This window comes from Salmo trutta, unplaced genomic scaffold (genome assembly GCF_901001165.1).
Source record: "Salmo trutta unplaced genomic scaffold, fSalTru1.1, whole genome shotgun sequence".
Lineage (NCBI taxonomy): Eukaryota > Metazoa > Chordata > Actinopteri > Salmoniformes > Salmonidae > Salmo > Salmo trutta.
The window spans coordinates 435,067-459,689 of NW_021823104.1; the positions used below are offsets into that span (position 1 = coordinate 435,067).

The following is a 24,623-nucleotide window of genomic DNA, read 5'->3' on the forward strand; positions in this document are numbered from 1 at the left end:
TCTGTTCTATTCTACTCTATTCTGTTCCATTCTACTCTATTCTGTTCTATTCTACTCTATTCTGTTCCATTCTACTCTATTCTGTTCTATTCTGTTCCATTCTGTTCTATTCTGTTTTGTTCTATTCTGTTCTACTCTATTCTGTTCCATTCTATTCTACTCTATTCTGTTCTATTCTGCTTTGTTCTATTCTGTTCTACTCTATTCTGTTCCATTCTGTTCTATTCTGTTCCATTCTACTCTATTCTGTTCCATTCTACTCTATTCTGTTCCATTCTGTTCTATTCTGTTCCATTCTACTCTATTCTGTTCCATTCTACTCTATTCTGTTCCATTCTACTCTATTCTGTTCCATTCTACTCTATTCTGTTCTATTCTGTTCCATTCTACTCTATTCTGTTCCATTCTGTTCTATTCTGTTCCATTCTACTCTATTCTGTTCCATTCTACTCTATTCTGTTCCATTCTACTCTATTCTGTTCCATTCTACTCTATTCTGTTCCATTCTGTTCTATTCTGTTCCATTCTACTCTATTCTGTTCCATTCTACTCTATTCTGTTCCATTCTACTCTATTCTGTTCTATTCTACTCTATTCTGTTCCATTCTACTCTATTCTGTTCTATTCTACTCTATTCTGTTCCATTCTACTCTATTCTGTTCCATTCTACTCTATTCTGTTCCATTCTACTCTATTCTGTTTTGTTCTATTCTGTTCTACTCTATTCTGTTCCATTATATTCTACTCTATTCTGTTCTATTCTGCTTTGTTCTATTCTGTTCTACTCTATTCTGTTCCATTCTGTTCTACTCTATTCTACTCTATTCTATTCTATTCTACTCTATTCTGTTCTACTCTATTCTACTTTGTTATATTCTTTTCTGTTCTACTCTATTCTACTTTGTTATATTCTTTTCTGTTCTACTCTATTCTACTTTGTTATATTCTTTTCTGTTCTACTCTATTCTACTTTGTTATATTCTATTCTGTTCTACTCTATTCTACTTTGTTATATTCTTTTCTGTTCTACTCTATTCTACTTTGTTATATTCTATTCTGTTCTACTCTATTCTGCTTTGTTATATTCTTTTCTGTTCTACTCTATTCTGCTTTGTTATATTCTTTTCTGTTCTACTCTATTCTACTCTACTCTACTTTGTTCTATTCTATTGTTCTGTTCTACTCTATTCTATTATGTTCTATTCTGCTTTGTTCTATTCTGTTCTACTCTATTCTCCATCTCCCGGTTAGCCAAAGAGGTCACCAGCCAATTCTTGGGCTACAATTCCTCTTTTGCCAATTGGCCTGGACCCTTTACTGCCAACAGAACCCCGCCGATCCATCACAACTGGTCTGTCGACGTAACCACCCGAGGTGGTTTCAACAGGCTCTTCCGTTGCGACGTCGCCTGATGCCCATCTGCTAGCCCCGGCCTGCTAGCCCCGGCCTGCTAGCCCCGGCTTGCTAGCCCCGGCCTGCTAGCCCCGGCCTGCTAGCCCCGGCCTGCTAGCCCCGGCCTGCTAGCCCCGGCCTGCTAGCCCCGGCCTGCTAGCTGTCTGAATCGCTGTGTCTCCAGCTAGCCTAGCATTGTAGCGATGACTGAATTGGCTCCCTGACTCATCTAGTGCTACTCACTGGACCCTATGATCACTCGGCTACACGTGACTCTTCCTAATGTAAATAGGCCTCGTCTATTGCTGTTTTGGTTAGTGATTATTGTCCTATTTCACTGAAGAGCCCCTAGCCCTGCCCAATATGCCTTAGATAGTGTGGGAGCAAAACTCATGACTCTGATTCCATTTCCATTATTAGCAGCATTTAGGCTGTCCACTTTGAAGAGCTGAGACAGAATGGCTATATAAGGGATGGAACATATAGGACCAGGTCCTGCTACCATTATAACCTATACAGCTGTCAGATGTGGATGTTAACAAGCAACAACTGATATGGAGAGATAATGGTGAAGAACGGTCCAGGGAAGTCATTTTCATATAGAGGGAGGGGACTCTATACGTTATGCAAAGACAGAATCCTATAAAGATGGGACTCTGTAATATGAGACTTTAGTCTTTTTCATGGAAGGGCTCTGTTGCGTGTGGAATAGGGTCCTTCCATGGAGGAGCTCAGCTCTGTTGCGTGTGGAATAGGGTCCTTCCATGGAGGGGCTCTGTTGCGTGTGGAATAGGGTCCTTCCATGGAGGAGCTCTGTTGCGTGTGGAATAGGGTCCTTCCATGGAGGGGATCAGCTCTGTTGCGTGTGGAATAGGGTCCTTCCATGGAGGGGATCAGCTCTGTTGCGTGTGGAATAGGGTCCTTCCATGGAGGGGCTCAGCTCTGTTGCGTGTGGAATAGGGTCCTTCCATGGAGGGGCTCTGTTGCGTGTGGAATAGGGTCCTTCCATGGAGGGGCTCTGTTGCGTGTGGAATAGGGTCCTTCCATGGAGGGGCTCTGTTGCGTGTGGAATAGGGTCCTTCCATGGAGGCGCTCTGTTGCGTGTGGAATAGGGTCCTTCCATGGAGGAGCTCTGTTGCGTGTGGAATAGGGTCCTTCCATGGAGGGGCTCTGTTGCGTGTGGAATAGGGTCCTTCCATGGAAGGGATCAGCTCTGTTGCGTGTGGAATAGGGTCCTTCCTTGGAGGGGCTCGGCTTTGCTACTCTGTATTAAAGTCTATATTGAATTCACAAGGTATTACAAGAGTATTATGTTCTTAAGACAATTTTCCACGACAATAACCCTTTTGTTCCACCCCCCACACATGCGGTGACCTCACCTGGGTTTACTGGTGCCTCTAGAGACAAAACCTCTCTGATCATCACTCAATGCCTAGGTTTACCTCCAATGTACTCACATTCTACCATACCCTTGTCTATTCTTCCGCACCCAGAAATCTGCTCTTTTTACTCTCTGTTCCGAATGCACTAGATAACCAGTTCTTATAGCATTTAGCTGTACCCTCATCCTACTCCTCCTCTGGTGATGTAGAGGTTAACCCAGGCTCTGCAGCCCCCAGCACCACTCCCATTCCCCAGGTTCTTATAGCCTTTAGCCGTACCCTTATCCTACTCCTCCTCTGGTGATGTAGAGGTTAACCCAGGCCCTGCAGCCCCCAGCACCACTCCCATTCCCCAGGTTCTTATAGCCTTTAGCCGTACCCTTATCCTACTCCTCCTCTGGTGATGTAGAGGTTAACCCAGGCCCTGCAGCCCCCAACACCACTCCCCAGGCGCTCTCATTTGTTGACTTCTGTAAACGTAAAAGCCTTGGTTTCATGCATGTTAACGTTAGAAGCCTCCTCCCTAAGTTTGTTTTATTCACTGCTTTAGCACACTCCGCCAACCCTGATGTCTGAGCCGTGTCTGAATCATGGCTTAGGAAGGCCAACAAAAATCCTGAAATTTCCATCCCCAACTATAACATCTTCCGTCAAGATAGAACTGCCAAAGGGGCAGAGTTGCAATCTACTGCAGAGATAGCCTGCAGAGTCCTGTCTTACTATTCAGGTCTATACCCAAACAATTCGAGCTTCTTCTTTTAAAAATCCACCTTTCCAGAAACAAGTCTTTCACCGTTGCCACTTGTTATAGACCCCCTTCAGACCCCAGCTGTGCCCTGAACACCATATGTGAATTGATTGCCCCCCATCTATCTTCAGAGATCATACTGTTAGGCGACCTAAACTGGGATATGCTTAACACCCTGGCCGTCCTACAATCTAAGCATGATGCCTTCAATCTCATACAACTTATTAATGAACCTACCAGGTACAACCCTAAATCCGTAACCATGGGCACCCTCTTCGATATCATCCTGACCAACTTGCCCTCTAAATACACCTCTGCTGTCTTCAACCAGGATTTCAGCAATCACTGCCTCATTGTCTGCATCCGTAAAGGGTCTGCGGTCAAACGACCACCCCTTATCACTGACAAACGCTCCCTAAAACACTTCAGCGAGCAGGCCTTTCTAATCGACCTGGCCGGGATATCCTGGAAGGATATTGACCTCATCCCATCAGTAGAGGATGCCTGGTTGCTCTTTAAAGTGCTTTCCTCACCATCTTAAATAAACATGCCCCATTCAAAAAATGTAGAACTAAGAACAGATATAGCCCTTGGTTCACCCCAGACTTGACTGCCCTCGACCAGCACAAAAACATCCTGTGGCATTCTGCATTAGCATCGAATAGCCCCCGCAATATGCAACTTTACATGGAAGTCAGGAACCAATATACTCAATCAGTTAGGAAAGATAAGGCTAGCTTTTTCAAACTGAAATTTGCATCCTGTAGCACTAATTCCCCAAAAATGTGGGACACTAAAGTCCATGGAGAATAAGAGCTCCTCCTCCCAGCTGCCCACTGCACTGAGGCTAGGAAACACTGTCCCTACCAATAAATCCACGATAATCAAGAATTTCAATAAGCATTTTTCTACGGCTGGTAAATGCTTTCCACCTGGCTACCCCTACCCCAGCCAACATCTCAGCAACTGGCCCAAGCCCCCCCCACTTCTCCTTTACCCAAATCCAGACAGTTTATGTTCTGAAAGAGCTGAAAAATCTGGATCCCTACAAATCAGCTGGGCTAGACAATCTTGAACCTCTCTTTCTAAAATTATCTGCAGAAATTGTTGCAACCCCTATTACTAGCTTGTTCAACCTCTCTTTTGTATCGTCCGAGATCCCCAAAGTTTGGAAAGCTGCCGCGGTCATCCCCCTCTTTAAAGGGGGAGACACTCTAGACCCAAACTGTTATAGACCTATATCCATCCTGCCCTGCCTTTCTAAAACCTTTGAAAGCCAAGTTAACAAAACAGATCACCGACCATTTCGAATCCCACCGTACCTTCTCCACTATCCAATCTGGTTTCCGAGCTGGTCATGGGTGCACCTCAGCCATGCTCAAGGTCCTAAACGATATCATAACCGCCATCGATAAAAGACAGTACTGTGCAGCCGTCTTCATCGACCTGGCCAAGGCTTTTGACCCTGTCAATCACCGCATTCTTATCGGCAGACTCAACAGCCTTGGTTTCTCTAATGACTGCCTCGCCTGGTTCACCAACTACTTCTCAGATAGAGTTCAGCATGTCAAATCGGAGGGCCTGTTGTCCGAACCTCTGGTAGTCTCTATGGGGGTCCCACAGGGTTCAATTCTCAGGCCAACTCTTTTTTTCTGTATACATCAATGATGTCGCTCTTGCTGCTGGTGATTCTCTGATCCACATCTATGCAGACCACACCATTCTGTAAACATCTGGCCCTTCTTTGGACACTGTGTGAACAACCCTCCAAACGAGCTTCAATGCCATACAACTCTCCTTCCGTGGCCTCTGTTTTTAAATACAAGTAAAACTAAATGTATGCTCTTCAACCGATGGCTACCTGCCCGCCTGTCCAGCATCACTACTCTGGACGGTTCTGACTTAGAATATGTAGACAACTACAAATACCTAGGTGTCTTGTTAGACTGTAAACTCTCCTTCCAGACTCACATTAAGCATCTCCAATCCAAAATTAAATGTAGAATCGGCTTCCTATTTCGCAACAAAGCCTCCTTCACTCATGCTGCCAAACATACCCTCGTAAAACTGACTATCCTACCGATCCTTGACTTCGGCGATGTCATTTACAAAATAGCCTCCAATACTCTACTCAGCAAACTGGATGTAGTCGATCACAGTGTCATCCGTTTCATCACCAAAGCCCCATATACTACCCACCACTGCGACCTGTATGTTCTAGATGGCTGGCCCTCGCTACATATCCTTCGCCAAACCCACTGGCTCCAGGTCATCTATAAGTCTTTGCTAGGTAAAGCCCCGCCTTATCTCAGCTCACTTGCCACCATAGCAACACCCACCCGTAGCACGCGCTCCAGCAGGTATATCTCACTGGTCATCCCCAAAGCCAACACCTATTTTGGCTGCCTTTCCTTCAGTTCTCTGCTGCCAATGACTGGAAAGAACTGCAAAAATCACTGAAGCTGGAGTCTTATATCTTCCTCACTAACTTTAAGCATCAGCTGTCAGAGCAGTTTACCGATCACTGTACCTGTACACAGGCAATCTGTAAATTGCCCACCCAATACCTCATCCCCATATTGTTATTTATCCTCTTGCTCTTTTGCACCCCAGTATCTCTACTTGCACATCATCATCTGCACATCTATCACTCCAGTGTTAATGCTAAATTGTAATTATTTCGCCTCTACTGCCTATTTATTGCCTTACCTCCCTACTCTTCTACATTTGCACACACTGTACATATATTTTTCTACTGTATTATTGACTGTACGTTTGTTTATGTGTAACTCTGCGTTATTGTTTTCGTCGCACTGCTTTGCTTTATCTTGGCCAGGTCGCAGTTGTAAATGAGAACTTGTTCTTAACTGGCCTACCTGGATAAATAAAGGACTTGTTCTCAACTAGCCAACCTGGTTAAATAAAGAACTTGTTCTCAACTGGCCGACCTGGATAAATAAAGGACTTGTTCTCAACTGGCCGACCTGGTTAAATAAAGAACTTGTTCTCAACTGGCCTACCTGGTTAAATAAAAGGTAAAATAAAAAATAGTAATCTCTTCCCATGGTCACAGATTGCCACGGCCTTCCAGTTCTGGCTCAGGAACGGTCTGGTGTGACCTATTCGTTGACAACACATTCGTCTCATTCGATACTCTGAGGGTTGACCATAATATTCCCTATACCCACTTTTTTAGATACCTGCAAACTCGCCGCTAAAAAAACATTTCCCTTCATTTCCACTCCAGCCGACTAAGTGACCAGTCGAAAGTTGCTTATATCTTAACCCTTGTCTGAAGGGCCCGATCTCCAGATTATACCACATAATACAGGACATTAATCCGCCATCCTTTGCAAATACAAAATCTGCATGGGAGCAAGACATAGGTGGGCGAACTACCCAATGATAAATGGCAACAAAGTATTGAGCGTGTCCACACATCATCATTTTGCATAAGGCATGGGCTCATTCAGTTGAAGGTTTTGCACTGTCTCTATTACTCAAATGACAGATTGGCTAAAATATACCCAAATGATGACCCCAAGTGTTTGATATGCCACCAGCCCAGCAACTGTGGGACACATGTTTTGGTCATGCCAATCTTTGAGTGGCCTCTGGGACCCGATTTTTAAGGCATTCTGACATATGTGTAATACAACTGTTAGCCCCAACCCAGTCACTGCCATGTTTGGGGTACCTCCCCTAGAACAGAATGCTACCACGCTGCTTGCTCGCCGCCTGGTCCTTACTCGCCGCCTGGTCCTTGCTCGCCGCCTGGTCCTTGCTCGCCGCCTGGTCCTTGCTCGCCGCCTGGTCCTCTTTCACTGGAAGTCTGCAAAGCCGTCCTCCTTTATGCAGTGGGTTAAGGAGGTGATGTCATCTCTGCCTCTGGAGAAGGTTAGGGACACTGTGCTTGGGTCCCGACAGAAGTAAGACTTAACCTGGTCCCCATTAATACAATACGTGGAGAGCCTGTCTTTTACTTAGTGTAACTTGTAGGGTTTGGTAAGCAGTCATGGCTGTTCTAGTGGCCAATTGTGTTAAGAATTTTTATTTAACTTTTTTCCCCATTGTTTTTGTTTCTATTACTGTTTGTTTCTTTCCTATTTAACTTGTATAGATGGTGGGTGGTGTGGAGGGAGGGGATGGATGGGAGAATGAGGGGCTGGGGTTGTACTATAGATGGTGGGTGGGTGGTGTGGAGGGAGGGGATGGATGGATGGGAGAATGAGGGGCTGGGGTTGTACTATAGATGGTGGGTGGTGTGGAGGGAGGGGATGGATGGATGGGAGAATGAGGGGCTGGGGTTGTACTATAGATGGTGGGTGGTGTGGAGGGAGGGGATGGATGGATGGGAGAATGAGGGGCTGGGGTTGTACTATAGATGGGGGTGGTGGTGTGGAGGGAGGGGATGGATGGGAGAATGAGGGGCTGGGGTTGTACTATAGATGGTGGGTGGTGTGGAGGGAGGGAGGGGGTGGATGGATGGGAGAATGAGGGGCTGGGGTTGTACTATAGATGGTGGGTGGTGTGGAGGGAGGGGATGGATGGATGGGAGAAATGAGGGGCTGGGGTTGTACTATAGATGGTGGGTGGTGTGGAGGGAGGGGATGGGATGGATGGGAGAATGAGGGGCTGGGTTGTACTATAGATGGTGGTGGTGTGGAGGGAGGGGATGGATGGATGGGAGAATGAGGGGCTGGGGTTGTACTATAGATGGTGGGTGGTGTGGAGGGAGGGATGGATGGATGGGAGAATGAGGGGCTGGGGTGTACCTATAGATGGTGGGTGTGTGGAGGGAGGGGATGGATGGATGGGAGCAATGAGGGGCTGGGGTTGTACTATAGATGGTGGTGGGTGGAGGGAGGGATGGATGGGAGAATGAGGGGCTGGGGTTGTACTATAGATGGTGGGTGGTGTGGGGGAGGGAGGGGATGGATGGATGGAAGAATGAGGGGCTGGGGTTGTACTATAGATGGTGGGTGGTGTGGAGGGAGGGAGGGGAGGATGGGAGAATGAGGGGCTGGGGTTGTACTATAGATGGTGGGTGGGTGGTGTGGAGGGAGGGGATGGATGGGAGAATGAGGGACTGGGGTTGTACTATAGATGGTGGGTGGTGTGGAGGGAGGGGATGGATGGATGGATGGGAGAATGAGGGGCTGGGGTTGTACTATAGATGGTGGGTGGTGTGGAGGGAGGGGATGGATGGATGGGAGAATGAGGGGCTGGGGTTGTACTATAGATGGTGGGTGGTGTGGAGGGAGGGAGGGGATGGATGGGAGAATGAGGGGCTGGGGTTGTACTATAGATGGTGGGTGGGTGGTGTGGAGGGAGGGGATGGATGGATGGGAGAATGAGGGGCTGGGGTTGTACTATAGATGGTGGGTGGTGTGGAGGGAGGGGATGGATGGATGGGAGAATGAGGGGCTGGGGTTGTACTATAGATGGTGGGTGGTGTGGAGGGAGGGGATGGATGGATGGGAGAATGAGGGGCTGGGGTTGTACTATAGATGGTGGGTGGGTGGTGTGGAGGGAGGGGATGGATGGATGGGAGAATGAGGGGCTGGGGTTGTACTATAGATGGTGGGTGGGTGGTGTGGAGGGAGGGGATGGATGGGAGAATGAGGGACTGGGGTTGTACTATAGATGGTGGGTGGTGTGGAGGGAGGGGATGGATGGATGGGAGAATGAGGGGCTGGGGTTGTACTATAGATGGTGGGTGGTGTGGAGGGAGGGGATGGATGGATGGGAGAATGAGGGGCTGGGGTTGTACTATAGATGGTGGGTGGGTGGTGTGGAGGGAGGGGATGGATGGATGGGAGAATGAGGGACTGGGGTTGTACTATAGATGGTGGGTGGTGTGGAGGGAGGGGATGGATGGATGGGAGAATGAGGGGCTGGGGTTGTACTATAGATGGTGGGTGGTGTGGAGGGAGGGGATGGATGGATGGGAGAATGAGGGGCTGGGGTTGTACTATAGATGGTGGGTGGTGTGGAGGGAGGGGATGGATGGATGGGAGAATGAGGGGCTGGGGTTGTACTATAGATGGTGGGTGGTGTGGAGGGAGGGGATGGATGGGAGAATGAGGGGCTGGGGTTGTACTATAGATGGTGGGTGGGTGGTGTGGAGGGAGGGGATGGATGGATGGGAGAATGAGGGGCTGGGGTTGTACTATAGATGGTGGGTGGTGTGGAGGGAGGGGATGGATGGGAGAATGAGGGGCTGGGGTTGTACTATAGATGGTGGGTGGTGTGGAGGGAGGGGATGGATGGATGGGAGAATGAGGGGCTGGGGTTGTACTATAGATGGTGGGTGGGTGGTGTGGAGGGAGGGGATGGATGGATGGGAGAATGAGGGGCTGGGGTTGTACTATAGATGGTGGGTGGGTGGTGTGGAGGGAGGGGATGGATGGATGGGAGAATGAGGGGCTGGGGTTGTACTATAGATGGTGGGTGGTGTGGAGGGAGGGGATGGATGGATGGGAGAATGAGGGGCTGGGGTTGTACTATAGATGGTGGGTGGGTGGTGTGGAGGGAGGGAGGGGATGGATGGATGGGAGAATGAGGGACTGGGGTTGTACTATAGATGGTGGGTGGGTGGTGTGGAGGGAGGGGATGGATGGGAGAATGAGGGGCTGGGGTTGTACTATAGATGGTGGGTGGTGTGGAGGGAGGGGATGGAGTGATGGGAGAATGAGGGGCTGGGGTTGTACTATAGATGGTGGGTGGTGTGGAGGGAGGGGATGGATGGATGGGAGAATGAGGGGCTGGGGTTGTACTATAGATGGTGGGTGGTGTGGAGGTGGGGATGGATGGATGGGAGAATGAGGGACTGGGGTTGTACTATAGATGGTGGGTGGTGTGGAGGGAGGGGATGGATGGATGGGAGAATGAGGAGCTGGGGTTGTACTATAGATGGTGGGTGGTGTGGAGGGAGGGGATGGATGGATGGGAGAATGAGGGGCTGGGGTTGTACTATAGATGGTGGGTGGGTGGTGTGGAGGGAGGGGATGGATGGATGGGAGAATGAGGGGCTGGGGTTGTACTATAGATGGTGGGTGGTGTGGAGGGAGGGAGGGGATGGATGGATGGGAGAATGAGGGACTGGGGTTGTACTATAGATGGTGGGTGGTGTGGAGGGAGGGGATGGATGGATGGGAGAATGAGGGGCTGGGGTTGTACTATAGATGGTGGGTGGTGTGGAGGGAGGGGATGGATGGATGGGAGAATGAGGGACTGGGGTTGTACTATAGATGGTGGGTGGTGTGGAGGGAGGGGATGGATGGATGGGAGAATGAGGGGGCTGGGGTTGTACTATAGATGGTGGGTGGGTGGTGTGGAGGGAGGGGATGGATGGATGGGAGAATGAGGGACTGGGGTTGTACTATAGATGGTGGGTGGTGTGGAGGGAGGGGATGGATGGATGGGAGAATGAGGGGCTGGGGTTGTACTATAGATGGTGGGTGGTGTGGAGGGAGGGGATGGATGGGAGAATGAGGGGCTGGGGTTGTACTATAGATGGTGGGTGGGTGGTGTGGAGGGAGGGGATGGATGGATGGGAGAATGAGGGGCTGGGGTTGTACTATAGATGGTGGGTGGGTGGTGTGGAGGGAGGGGATGGATGGATGGGAGAATGAGGGGCTGGGGTTGTACTATAGATGGTGGGTGGGTGGTGTGGAGGGAGGGGATGGATGGGAGAATGAGGGGCTGGGGTTGTACTATAGATGGTGGGTGGTGTGGAGGGAGGGGATGGATGGATGGGAGAATGAGGGGCTGGGGTTGTACTATAGATGGTGGGTGGGTGGTGTGGAGGGAGGGGATGGATGGATGGGAGAATGAGGGACTGGGGTTGTACTATAGATGGTGGGTGGTGTGGAGGGAGGGGATGGATGGATGGGAGAATGAGGGGCTGGGGTTGTACTATAGATGGTGGGTGGTGTGGAGGGAGGGAGGGGATGGATGGATGGGAGAATGAGGGGCTGGGGTTGTACTATAGATGGTGGGTGGTGTGGAGGGAGGGGATGGATGGATGGGAGAATGAGGGGCTGGGGTTGTACTATAGATGGTGGGTGGTGTGGAGGGAGGGGATGGATGGGAGAATGAGGGACTGGGGTTGTACTATAGATGGTGGGTGGGTGGTGTGGAGGGAGGGGATGGATGGATGGGAGAATGAGGGACTGGGGTTGTACTATAGATGGTGGGTGGTGTGGAGGGAGGGGATGGATGGATGGGAGAATGAGGGGCTGGGGTTTGTACTATAGATGGTGGGTGGTGTGGAGGGAGGGGATGGATGGATGGGAGAATGAGGGGCTGGGGTTGTACTATAGATGGTGGGTGGTGTGGAGGGAGGGGATGGATGGGAGAATGAGGGGCTGGGGTTGTACTATAGATGGTGGGTGGGTGGTGTGGAGGGAGGGGATGGATGGATGGGAGAATGAGGGACTGGGGTTGTACTATAGATGGTGGGTGGTGTGGAGGGAGGGGATGGATGGATGGGAGAATGAGGGGCTGGGGTTGTACTATAGATGGTGGGTGGTGTGGAGGGAGGGGATGGATGGATGGGAGAATGAGGGGCTGGGGTTGTACTATAGATGGTGGGTGGTGTGGAGGGAGGGGATGGATGGATGGGAGAATGAGGGGCTGGGGTTGTACTATAGATGGTGGGTGGTGTGGAGGGAGGGAGGGGATGGATGGATGGGAGAATGAGGGGCTGGGGTTGTACTATAGATGGTGGGTGGTGTGGAGGGAGGGGATGGATGGATGGGAGAATGAGGGGCTGGGGTTGTACTATAGATGGTGGGTGGGTGGTGTGGAGGGAGGGGATGGATGGATGGGAGAATGAGGGGCTGGGGTTGTACTATAGATGGTGGGTGGTGTGGAGGGAGGGGATGGATGGATGGGAGAATGAGGGGCTGGGGTTGTACTATAGATGGTGGGTGGTGTGGAGGGAGGGGATGGATGGGAGAATGAGGGGCTGGGGTTGTACTATAGATGGTGGGTGGTGTGGAGGGAGGGGATGGATGGATGGGAGAATGAGGGGGCTGGGGTTGTACTATAGATGGTGGGTGGTGTGGAGGGAGGGGATGGATGGATGGGAGAATGAGGGGCTGGGGTTGTACTATAGATGGTGGGTGGTGTGGAGGGAGGGGATGGATGGATGGGAGAATGAGGGGCTGGGGTTGTACTATAGATGGTGGGTGGTGTGGAGGGAGGGGATGGATGGATGGGAGAATGAGGGGCTGGGGTTGTACTATAGATGGTGGGTGGGTGGTGTGGAGGGAGGGGATGGATGGATGGGAGAATGAGGGGCTGGGGTTGTACTATAGATGGTGGGTGGTGTGGAGGGAGGGGATGGATGGATGGGAGAATGAGGAGCTGGGGTTGTACTATAGATGGTGGGTGGTGTGGAGGGAGGGGATGGATGGATGGGAGAATGAGGGGCTGGGGTTGTACTATAGATGGTGGGTGGTGTGGAGGGAGGGGATGGATGGATGGGAGAATGAGGGGCCTGGGGTTGTACTATAGATGGTGGGTGGTGTGGAGGGAGGGGATGGATGGATGGGAGAATGAGGAGCTGGGGTTGTACTATAGATGGTGGGTGGTGTGGAGGGAGGGGATGGATGGATGGATGGATGGGAGAATGAGGGGCTGGGGTTGTACTATAGATGGTGGGTGGGTGGTGTGGAGGGGTTATACTGTTTTTGTTGTTATATCTGAAAATCTATATATAAAGTAAAACAATTTAAAAAAAACAAGATCAGAGTAACAGCAGCATATGATGAGGGTAAAAGTGTGTGTATGTTTGTGTGTGTTGGAATAAGGGATGGACCCAATCACCACCAGTCTAACACCAAAGGATCCATATGTGGTTCTGGCTTTAACAAGTCAGGGTCAGGGGTCAGGGGGAAGGGGGAGAACTCAGCAGCAGACTTGGTTCATGCCTTAGTTTATATTTCTCACATGATATCCTTATGAAACATACATCATTCTGAAATACAATAAAACTAGAGTAGTGAAATCAAGACATGGACCCACATCAGAATAATGTTAGTCATTCTGTATAGAAGAGAAACATGAAGATTCTGCTCTGAGGGATTCTAGAACAACATGAAGATTCTGCTCTGAAGGATTCTAGAACAACATGAAGATTCTGCTCTGAGGGATTCTAGAACAACATGATGATTCTGCTCTGAGGGATTCTAGAATATGCTGATTCTGCTCTGAGGGATTCTAGAACAACATGATGATTCTGCTCTGAGGGATTCTAGAACAACATGATGATTGTGCTCTGACGGATTCTAGAACAACATGATGATTCTGCTCTAAGGCATTCTAGAACAACATGAAGATTCTGCTCTGAGGGATTCTAGAACAACATGAAGATTCTGCTCTGAGGGATTCTAGAACAACATGAAGATTTTGCTCTGAGGGATTCTAGAACAACATGATGATTGTGCTCTGAGGGATTCTAGAACAACATGATGATTGTGCTCTGAGGGATTCTAGAACAACATGAAGATTCTGCTCTGAGGGATTCTAGAACAACATGATGATTCTGCTCTGAGGGATTCTAGAACAACATGATGATTCTGCTCTGAGGGATTCTAGAACAACATGATTATTCTGCTCTGAGGGATTCTAGAACAACATGAAGATTCTGCTCTGAGGGATTCTAGAACAACATGATGATTCTGCTCTGAGGGATTCTAGAACAACATGATGATTCTGCTCTGAGGGATTCTAGAACATGATGATTCTGCTCTGAAGGATTCTAGAACAACATGATGATTCTGCTCTGAGGGATTCTAGAACAACATGATGATTCTGCTCGGAAGGATTCTAGAACAACATGAAGTTTCTGCTCTGAGGGATTCTAGAACAACATGAAGATTCTGCTCTGAGGGATTCTAGAACAACATGATGATTCTGCTCTGAGGGATTCTAGAACAACATGATGATTCTGCTCTGAGGGATTCTAGAACAACATGATGATTCTGCTCTAAGGGATTCTAGAACAACATGATGATTCTGCTCTGAGGGATTCTAGAACAACATGATGATTCTGCTCTGAGGGATTCTAGAACAACATGATGATTCTGCTCTGAGGGATTCTAGAACAACATGAAGATTCTGCTCTGAGGGATTCTAGAACAACATGAAGATTCTGCTCTGAGGGATTCTAGAACAACATGATGATTCTGCTCTGAGGGATTCTAGAACAACAGGGAATTCTGTTTCCTTCCTGTTGATGTACTGTCAGATAGAAACACTCTAACCCAACATGCAGATTCTACTCTGTGAATGACGAGGTTTGTGGCACAGATCATTATCATGAAATAACAGACAACAGTTCATAGTAAACACAGACTATCATTGTGCACAACCCTATACAACCCTATTACATAGCATCAGCAAGGTACATAAAACACTGACACCATCCCTTTAAGGCCGATAGGTCATCCCTTTAAGACCTACACACAGTTCACCCCGTAAAAGACAGACAATAAAGGTCAACCCTGTAAGACCGACAGACAGGTCATCCCTTTAAGACCGACAGACAGGTCATCCCTTTAAGACCGACAGACAGGTCATCCCTTTAAGACCGACAGACAGGTCATCCCTTTAAGACTGCCAGACAGGTCATCCCTTTTAAGACCTCAAATATACAGATGTACTGTATATTTGAAAAACTAGTTAAAAAATGATTATTTACAAAAATACTTTGCTTTGTAAACTTTTCATTTTGATTCCAACCAAAGGTTAGAGTTAGGTACTCTCTTCCCCTAACCCTCTATCCCCCTGTCTCTTCCCATTCCCCATCTAACTCTAACCCCGTCTAACCCTCTAACCCCCTGTCTACCCCTCTAACCCCCTGTCTACCCCTCTAGCCCCCTGTCTAACCCTCTAACCCCCTGTCTAACCCTCTAACCCCCTGTCTACCCCTCTAACCCCCTGTCTAACCCCCTGTCTAACCCCCTATCCCCCTGTCTAACCCCCTGTCTAACCCACTATCCCCCTGTCTAACTCTAACCCTCTAACCCCCTGTCTAACCCTCTAACCCCCTGTCTAACCCTCTAACCCCCTGTCTAACCCTCTAACCTCCTGTCTAACCCCCTGTCTACCCCTCTAACCCCTGTCTAACCCTCTAACCCCCTGTCTACCCCTCTAACCCCCTGTCTACCCCTCTAACCCCCTGTCTACCCCTCTAACCCCCTGTCTAACCCTCTAACCCCCCCTGTCTAACCCTCTAACCCCCTGTCTAACCATCTGTCTCTTCCCAACCATCTAAGGCCTGTGGCCTGTCTTCCTCTTTTTAACTGGTAACATGCTGTAACATGTTTCCCCATGCTTCCAGTAGTAGCACACCCATTAGGTTGGTAAAGTCTGTTTCAGAAAACCCTTCCCTTCAACAGAACCCTACAACTCCTCAGGTCCTGCTGGCTTCCTTATAGGAGGGTGATAATGTTGGCATCGGTCACTGTGAAACAAGGCATTTCCTTTCCACATTAAAACATAAAACACAAAAACATCCCTTTCATGCTTGACTTTAACGCTGGAAAATAAGTGATCATTAAAAACACCTAGAAAACAGCGAATTCCCAAACAGTCCAACTCGTCATAGGATGATCAGTAAAGACCAGGGTTCCACCAGGGTTCCACTAGGGTTCCACCAGGGTTCCACCAGGGTTCCAGCAGGGTTCCAGCAGGGTTCCACTAGGATTCCAGCAGGGTTCCACCAGGGTTCCACTAGGGTTCCACCAGGGTTCCAGCAGGGTTCCAGCAGGGTTCCACTAGGGTTCCACCAGGGTTCCACCAGGGTTCCAGCAGTCAGGAGTCCAAACTCTTCTCCAAAGGAAGTGTAACCTAACTCCACCGTTCCTCTGTTGAGGAACTCTAACGTTCCTCTGTTCTGGACCTGCTGAGTCCAGAACAGGAGCAGAAGGTCCAGCACTCTGCTCTGGCTGGTCTTAGGAAAGAATGTACTACCCATTTTCCCCATAGGAGAACCCACTGACAATAGCTATTTTTGGTTCCAAGTGGAACCCTTTAATTAATACAAGGTTCTACGTGGAACAGTTTCATCACTAAAAGGTTCTAAGTAGAACCTTGTTCACCACCAAAAAGTTATACCTGGGACCAAAAAGGGTTCTCCGATGGGGACAAGAAAAGAGCCCCTTTTAGAAAGCCTTTTTCTCTAAGAGTGTAGTTGGAGTCAGTCAGTCCAGCAGCGCGTCTGGTCTGGAGTAGCCAAACAGTCTGAAGTCTGGTTCATACAGCCTGTAGAGATCCCTCCTGGCCACTAGGGGCACCCTGCTGAACCAGTCCTCCTGCCAGCTGCTGGCCGTGTGGTTCCTGGGAGAGGAGGGGAAGTCAACCACGTTGTCCACCTTCAAAACCCTCAGCAGCTGTTCAGCATCCTCCTCAACCGTCTCCAGCTGTCCCACAAAGTCATACTGGGGGGGGGGGGGGGGGGGGGGGGGGGGAGAGGAGAGGGGGGAGGGGAAGGGGGGGAGAGAGGGGAGAGGGGGGGGGAGAGGGGGGGGGGGGGGAGGGGAGAGGGGGGGGGCAGGGGAGAGAGAGGGGGGAGAGAGAGGGGGGGGGGCAGGGGAGAGGACAGAGAGAGGGAGAGGGGCAGGGGAGAGGACAGAGAGAGGGGGGGAGAGACGGAGAGAAAGTTAACCTGTCTGTAACATGATTTGCCCAAGAAAGTTTTGCAGAGCTGTTTAACAACCAACACAGTTGAAAGGTTGCTGCTTAAACAAAACAACAGAATAAGCGTCTTCCCTTATATTCTAGTCTAGTAGATGAAAAGGCGTCTTCCCTTATATTCTAGTCTAGTAGATGAAAAGGCTGTTACTGAGCCCCAGGACCAATCAGTCCTGTCTGATGGACCTGTCCCTCTATTGTAGACTGGTAGAATAGTATAATCCATGTTATTGAGCTCCAGGACCAATCAGTCCTGTCTGATGGACCTGTCCCTCTATTGTAGACTGGTAGAATAGTATAATCCATGTTATTGAGGACCAATCAGTCCTGTCTGATGGACCTGTCCCTCTATTGCAGACTGGTAGAATAGTATAATCCATGTTATTGAGGACCAATCAGTCCTGTCTGATGGACCTGTTTCTCTATTGCAGACTGGTAGAATAGTATAATCCATGTTATTGAGCTCCAGGACCAATCAGTCCTGTCTGATGGACCTGTCCCTCTATTGCAGACTGGTAGAATAGTATAATCCATGTTATTGAGGACCAATCAGTCCTGTCTTATGGACCTGTCTCTCTATTGCAGACTGGTAGAATAGTATAATCCATGTTATTGAGGACCAATCAGTCCTGTCTGATGGACCTGTCCCTCTATTGCAGACTGGTAGAATAGTATAATCCATGTTATTGAGGACCAATCAGTCCTGTCTTATGGACCTGTCTCTCTATTGCAGACTGGTAGAATAGTATAATCCATGTTATTGAGCTCCAGGACCAATCAGTCCTGTCTTATGGACCTGTCCCTCTATTGCAGACTGGTAGAATAGTATAATCCATGTTATTGAGGACCAATCAGTCCTGTCTGATGGACCTGTCTCTCTATTGCAGACTGGTAGAATAGTATAATCCATGTTATTGAGGACCAATCAGTCCTGTCTGATGGACCTGTCTCTCTATTGCAGACTGGTAGAATAGTATAATCCATGTTATTGAGGACCAATCAGTCCTGTCTGATGGACCTGTCTCTCTATTGCAGACTGGTAGAATAGTATAATCCATGTTATTGAGCTCCAGGACCAATCAGTCCTGTCTGATGGACCTGTCCCTCTATTGCAGACTGGTAGAATAGTATAATCCATGTTATTGAGGACCAATCAGTCCTGTCTTATGGACCTGTCCCTCTATTGCAGACTGGTAGAATAGTATAATCCATGTTATTGAGGACCAATCAGTCCTGTCTTATGGACCTGTCTCTCTATTGCAGACTGGTAGAATAGTATAATCCATGTTATTGAGCTCCAGGACCAATCAGTCCTGTCTTATGGACCTGTCCCTCTATTGCAGACTGGTAGAATAGTATAATCCATGTTATTGAGCTCCAGGACCAATCAGTCCTGTCTGATGGACCTGTCCCTCTATTGCAGACTGGTAGAATAGTATAATCCATGTTATTGAGGACCAATCAGTCCTGTCTTATGGACCTGTCTCTCTATTGCAGACTGGTAGAATAGTATAATCCATGTTATTGAGGACCAATCAGTCCTGTCTGATGGACATGTCCCTCTATTGCAGACTGGTAGAATAGTATAATCCATGTTATTGAGGACCAATCAGTCCTGTCTGATGGACCTGTCTCTCTATTGCAGACTGGTAGAATAGTATAATCCATGTTATTGAGGACCAATCAGTCCTGTCTGATTGACTTGTCCCTCTATTGCAGACTGGTAGAATAGTATAATCCATGTTATTGAGGACCAATCAGTCCTGTCTGATGGACCTGTCTCTCTATTGCAGACTGGTAGAATAGTATAATCCATGTTATTGAGGACCAATCAGTCCTGTCTTATGGACCTGTCTCTCTATTGCAGACTGGTAGAATAGTATAATCCATGTTATTTGTAAAGTAGTGGGGACTGATGTTTGCTGGTCTAATAAATGCAGAATGTTGGGCTCTACATTAGTTAGATGACAGAGTTCACTCTTCTTCCACCAGAAGGTGGATCTTGTTGGCCTTTACTTCTGCCAAAAGACTTCTTCTTAGACATTGGATAATAATGTAGTATTTTTATATATTACCTGTATTTGACAGGGGTGGCATAGCCGGTAGACCTGTCTCCAGTGCTCGTTGAAGGGGGCGTCGCTCTCCGTCTGGGGGTCCAGTAGGTATTGGACGAACTCTGAGAAGGAGGGGCGGATTCCCGCAGGAAATGCATCGCCCACTGCCGCGGGAGGTTCAGAGTGGTTACCATAGCGACGGAGCATGAGCAGAGCGAATCGGCGGTAGAACTCGTCGTTGGGCTGCTCAAACTTGTTCCGATACGCTGAGATGAGGCGGACGAACGGATCTCTGACAAACAGGAACTTGGTGTACTTCTGGAGCTTCACCTTGACAACAAACAAACCACCTTTATTAAACCATATTCAAAACAAATACACAGTGCATTCAGAAAGTATTCACATTTTGTTACGTTACAGCCTTTTCCCTCTTTTCCTAACCCCTAACCCCTAACCCTAACCCCTAACCCCTAACCCCTAACCCTAACCCCTAACCCCTAACCCTAACCCCTAACCCCTAACCCCTAACCCTAACCCCTAACCCTAACCCCTAACCCTAACCCTAACCCCTAACCCTAACCCTTCAAAACCAATACACAGTGCATTCAGAAAGTATTCACATTTTGTTACGTTACAGCCTTTTCCCTCTTTTCCTAACCCCTAACCCTAACCCCTAACCCCTAACCCTAACCCCTAACCCCTAACCCTAACCCTTCAAAACCAATACACAGTGCATTCAGAAAGTATTCACATTTTGTTACGTTACAGCCTTTTCCCTCTTTTCCTAACCCCTAACCCTAACCCTAACCCCTAACCCTAACCCTAACCCCTAACCCTAACCCTAACCCTTCAAAACAAATACACAGTGCATTCAGAAAGTATTCACATTTTGTTACGTTACAGCCTTATTTTAAGATTGATAAAATACGTTTTTCCCCTCAATCTACACACAATACCCAATAATGACAAAGGTACCAGTTGATAGAGGTTTTTAGAAATGTTTTAAAATGTAATACAAATAAAAAACAGCAATACCTTATTTACATAAGTATTCAGACCCTTTGCTATGAGACTCGAAATTGAGCTCAGGTGCATCCTGTTTCCATTAATCATCCTTGAGATGTTTCTACAACTTGATTGGAGTCCACCTGTGGTAAATTAAATTGATTGGATATGATTTGGAAAGGCACACACCTGTCTATATAAGGTCCCACAGTTGACAGTGCATGTCAGAGCGAAAATCCAAGCCATGAGGTCGAAGGAATTGTACGTAGAGCTCCAAGACAGGATTGTGTCGAGGCACAGATCTGGGGAAGGGTACCATAGCATTTCTGCCTTATTGATGGTCCCCAAGAACACAGTGGCCTCCATCATTCTTAAATGGAAGAAGTTTGGAACCACCAAGACTCTTCCTAGAGCTGGCCGCCCGGCCAAACTGAGCAATCGGGGGAGAAGAGCCTTGGTCAGGGAGGTGACCAAGAACCCGATGGTCACTCTGACAGAGATCCAAAGTTTCTCTGTAGAGATGGGAGAACCTTCCAGAAGGTCAACCTTCTCTGCAGCACTCCCCCAATCAGGCCTTTATGGTAGTGTCCAGACGGAAGCCACTCCTCAGTAAAAAGGCACATGACAGCCCACTTGGAGTTTGACAAAAAGGCACCTAAAGGACTCTGAGACCATGAGAAACAAGATTCTCTGGTCCAAGATTGAACTCTTTGGCTTGATTAAACTCTTTGGCTTTAATGCCAAGCGTCACGTCTGGAGGAAACCTGGCACCATCCCTACGGTGAAGCATGGTGGTGACAGCATCATGCTGTGGGGATGGTTTTCAGAGGCAGGGGCTGGGAGACTAGTCAGGATCGAGGGAAAGATGAATGGAGCAAAGTACAGAGATCCTTGATGAAAACCTGATCCTGAACCTCAGGACAACGACCCTAAGCACACAGCCAAGACAAAGCAGGAGTGGCTTCGGGACAAGTCTCTGAATGTCCTTGAATGGCCCAGTCAGAGCCCGGACTTGAACCCGATCGAACATCTCTGGAGAGACCTGAAAATAGCTGTGCAGCAACGCTCCCCATCCAACCTGACAGAGCTGCAGAGAAGAATGGGAGAAACTCCCCAAATACAGGTGTGCCAAGCTTGTAGCATCCGACCCAAGAAGACTCAAGACTGTAATCGCTGCCAAAGGTGCTTCAACAAAGTACTGAGTAAAGGGTCTGAATACTTATTTAAATGTGACATTAACGTTTTTTAATACATTTCTAAAAAACTGTTTTTGCTTTGTCATTATGTGGTATTGTGTCTAGATTGATGAGGGGAAAAAAACAATTTAATCAATTTTAGAATAAGGCTGTAACGTAACAAAATGTGGAAAAAGAGGTCTGAATACTTTCAGAAGGCACTGAATACATCACTTTCACCTTTATATAATAGATTAAACCAAATGTGTCAGCTGTTAACTGACCACCATCAGGGTTAACTGACCACCATCAGGGTTAACTGACCACCATCAGGGTTAACTGACCACCATCAGGGTTCAGGGTTAACTGACCACCATCAGGGTTAACTGACCACCATCAGGGTTAACTGACCACCATCAGGGTTAACTGACCACCATCAGGGTTCAGGGTTAACTGACCACCATCAGGGTTAACTGACCACCATCAGGGTTAACTGACCACCATCAGGGTTCAGGGTTAACTGACCACTATCAGGGTTAACTGACCACCATCAGGGTTAACTGACCACCATCAGGGTTAACTGACCACCATCAGGGTACCATCAGGGTTAACTGACCACCATCAGGTTTAACTGACCACCATCAGGGTTAACTGACCACCATCAGGGTACCATCAGGGTTAACTGACCACGATCAGGGTTAACTGACCACCATCAGGGTTAACTGACCACCATCAGGGTTAACTGACCACCATCAGGGTACCATCAGGGTTAACTGACCACCATCACTTTTAAACTCGGACAAAACAGAGATGCTTGTTCTAGGTCCCAAGAAACAAAGAGATCTTCTGTTCAAACTGTGAAATCATCATCCCTAACTACAACGTTTTCAGACAAGATAGAACGACCAAAGGGGGCGGTGTTGCAATCTACTGCAGAGATAGCCTGCAGAGTTCTGTCCTGCTATCCAGGTCTGTACCCAAACAATTTGAACTTCTACTTCTAAAAATCCATCTCTCCAAAAACAAGTCTCTCACCGTTGCCGCCTGCTATAGACCCCCCTCGGCCCCTAGCTGTGCTCTGGACACCATATGTGAACTGATTGCCCCCCATCTATCTTCAGAGCTCGTGCTACTAGGCGACCTAAACTGGGACATGCTTAACACCCCAGCCATTCTACAATCCAAGCTTGATGCCCTCAATCTCACACAAATTATTAATGAACCCACCAGGTACAACCCCAAAGCCGCAAACTCTGGCACCCTCATAGATATCATCCTAACCAATGTGCCCTCTAATTACACCTCTGCTGTTTTCAACCAAGATCTCAGCGATCACTGCCTCATTGCCTGCACCCGTAATGGGTCAGCGGTCAAACGACCTCCACTTATCACTGTCAAACGCTCCCTGAAACATTTCAACGAGCAAGCCTTTCTAATCGACCTGGCCCTGGTATCCTGGAAGGATATTGACCTCATCCCGTCAGTAGAGGATGCCTGGTTATATTTTAAAAATGCCTTCCTCTCCATCTTAAATAAGCATGCCCCTTTCAAGAAATTTAGAACCAGGAACAGATATAGCCCTTGGTTCTCCCCAGACCTGACTGCCCTTAACCAACACAAAAATATCCTGTGGCGTTCTGCATTAGCATCGAACTGCCCCCGCGATATGCAACTTTTTAGGGAAGTTAGAAACCAATACACACAGGCAGTTAGAAACGCCAAGGCTAGCTTTTTCAAACAAAAATTTGCTTCGTGCAACTCCAACTCTAAAAAGTTCTGGGACATTGTAAAGTCCATGGAGAATAAGAACACCTCCTCCCAACTGCCCACTGCACTGAGGATAGGAAACCCACTATAATTGAGAATTTCAATAAGCATTTTTCTACGGCTGGCCATGCTTTCCACCTAACTACCCCTACTGCATTCAACAGCACTGCACCCCCCACAGCTACTCGCCCAAACCTCCCCCATTTCTCCTTCTCCCAAATCCATTCAGCTGATGTTCTGAAAGAGCTGCAAAATCTGGACCCCTACAAATCAGCTGGGCTTGACAATCTGGACCCTTTCTTTCTAAAATTATCTGCCGAAATTATTGCAACCCCTATTACTAGCCTGTTCAACCTCTCTTTCGTGTCGTCTGAGATTCCCATAGATTGGAAAGCAGCTGCTGTCATCCCCCTCTTCAAAGGAGGTGACACTCTTGACCCAAATTGCTACAGACCTATATCCATCCTACCCTGCCTTTCTAAGGTCTTCGAAAGCCAAGTCAACAAACAGATTACCGACTATTTCGAATCCCACCGCACCCTCTCCGCTATGCAATCTGGTTTCAGAGCTGGTCATGGGTGCACCTCAGCCACGCTCAAGGTCCTAAACGACATCGTAACCGCCATCGATAAGAAACAATACTGTGCTGCCGTATTCATTGACCTGGCCAAAGCTTTTGACTCTGTTAATCACCACATCCTCATCGGCAGACTTAGTAGCCTTGGTTTCTCAAACGATTGCGTCGCCTGGTTCACCAACTACTTCTCTGACAGAGTTCAGTGTGTCAAATCGGAGGGCCTACTGTCTGGACCTCTGGCAGTCTCTATGGGGGTACCACAGGGTTCAATTCTTGGGCCAACTCTTTTCTCTGTATACATAAATGATGTCGCTCTTGCTGCTGGTGAATCTCTGATCCACCTCTACGCAGACGACACCATTCTGTATACTTCTGGCCCTTCTTTGGACACTGTGTTAACAACCCTCCAGACGAGCTTCAATGCCATTCAACTCTCCTTCCGTGGTCTCCAACTGCTCCTAAACACAAGTAAAACTAAATGCATGCTCTTCAACCGATCGCTGCCTGCACCTGCCCGCCCATCCAGCATAACTTCTCTGGACGGTTCTAACTTAGAATTTGTGGACAACTACAAATACCTAGGTGTCTGGTTAGACTGTAAACTCTCCTTCCAGACTCACATCAATCATCTCCAATCCAAAGTGAAATCTAGAATTGGCTTCCTATTTCGCAACAAAGCATCCTTCACTCATGCTGCAAAACATACCCTCGTAAAACTGACCATTCTACCAATCCTCGACTTCGGCGATGTCATTTACAAAATAGCCTCCAATACCCTACTCAACAAGCTGGATGCAGTCTATTACAGTGCCATCC

The 24,623-nt window shown here is 48.1% G+C and overlaps 2 protein-coding genes across 6 annotated transcripts in view; one reads left to right on the forward strand and one right to left on the reverse strand.

Moving 5' to 3' along the window:
• Positions 1–24,623, forward strand: part of LOC115188923 (AP-5 complex subunit zeta-1) — a 389,472-nt gene that overhangs the window by 128,239 nt on the left and 236,610 nt on the right. The gene's annotated exons all lie outside the window — the stretch shown is intronic.
• Positions 15,833–24,623, reverse strand: part of LOC115188926 (carbohydrate sulfotransferase 12-like) — a 32,884-nt gene continuing 24,093 nt past the window's right edge. The window contains exons 5-6 of the mRNA XM_029747759.1: positions 19,305–19,613; positions 15,833–16,976 (exon numbers count right to left, since the gene is read on the reverse strand). Coding sequence (XP_029603619.1) covers positions 16,740–16,976; positions 19,305–19,613 — 546 coding nt within the window. The 3' untranslated portion in view covers positions 15,833–16,739. The remainder of the gene's footprint in view (positions 16,977–19,304; positions 19,614–24,623) is intronic.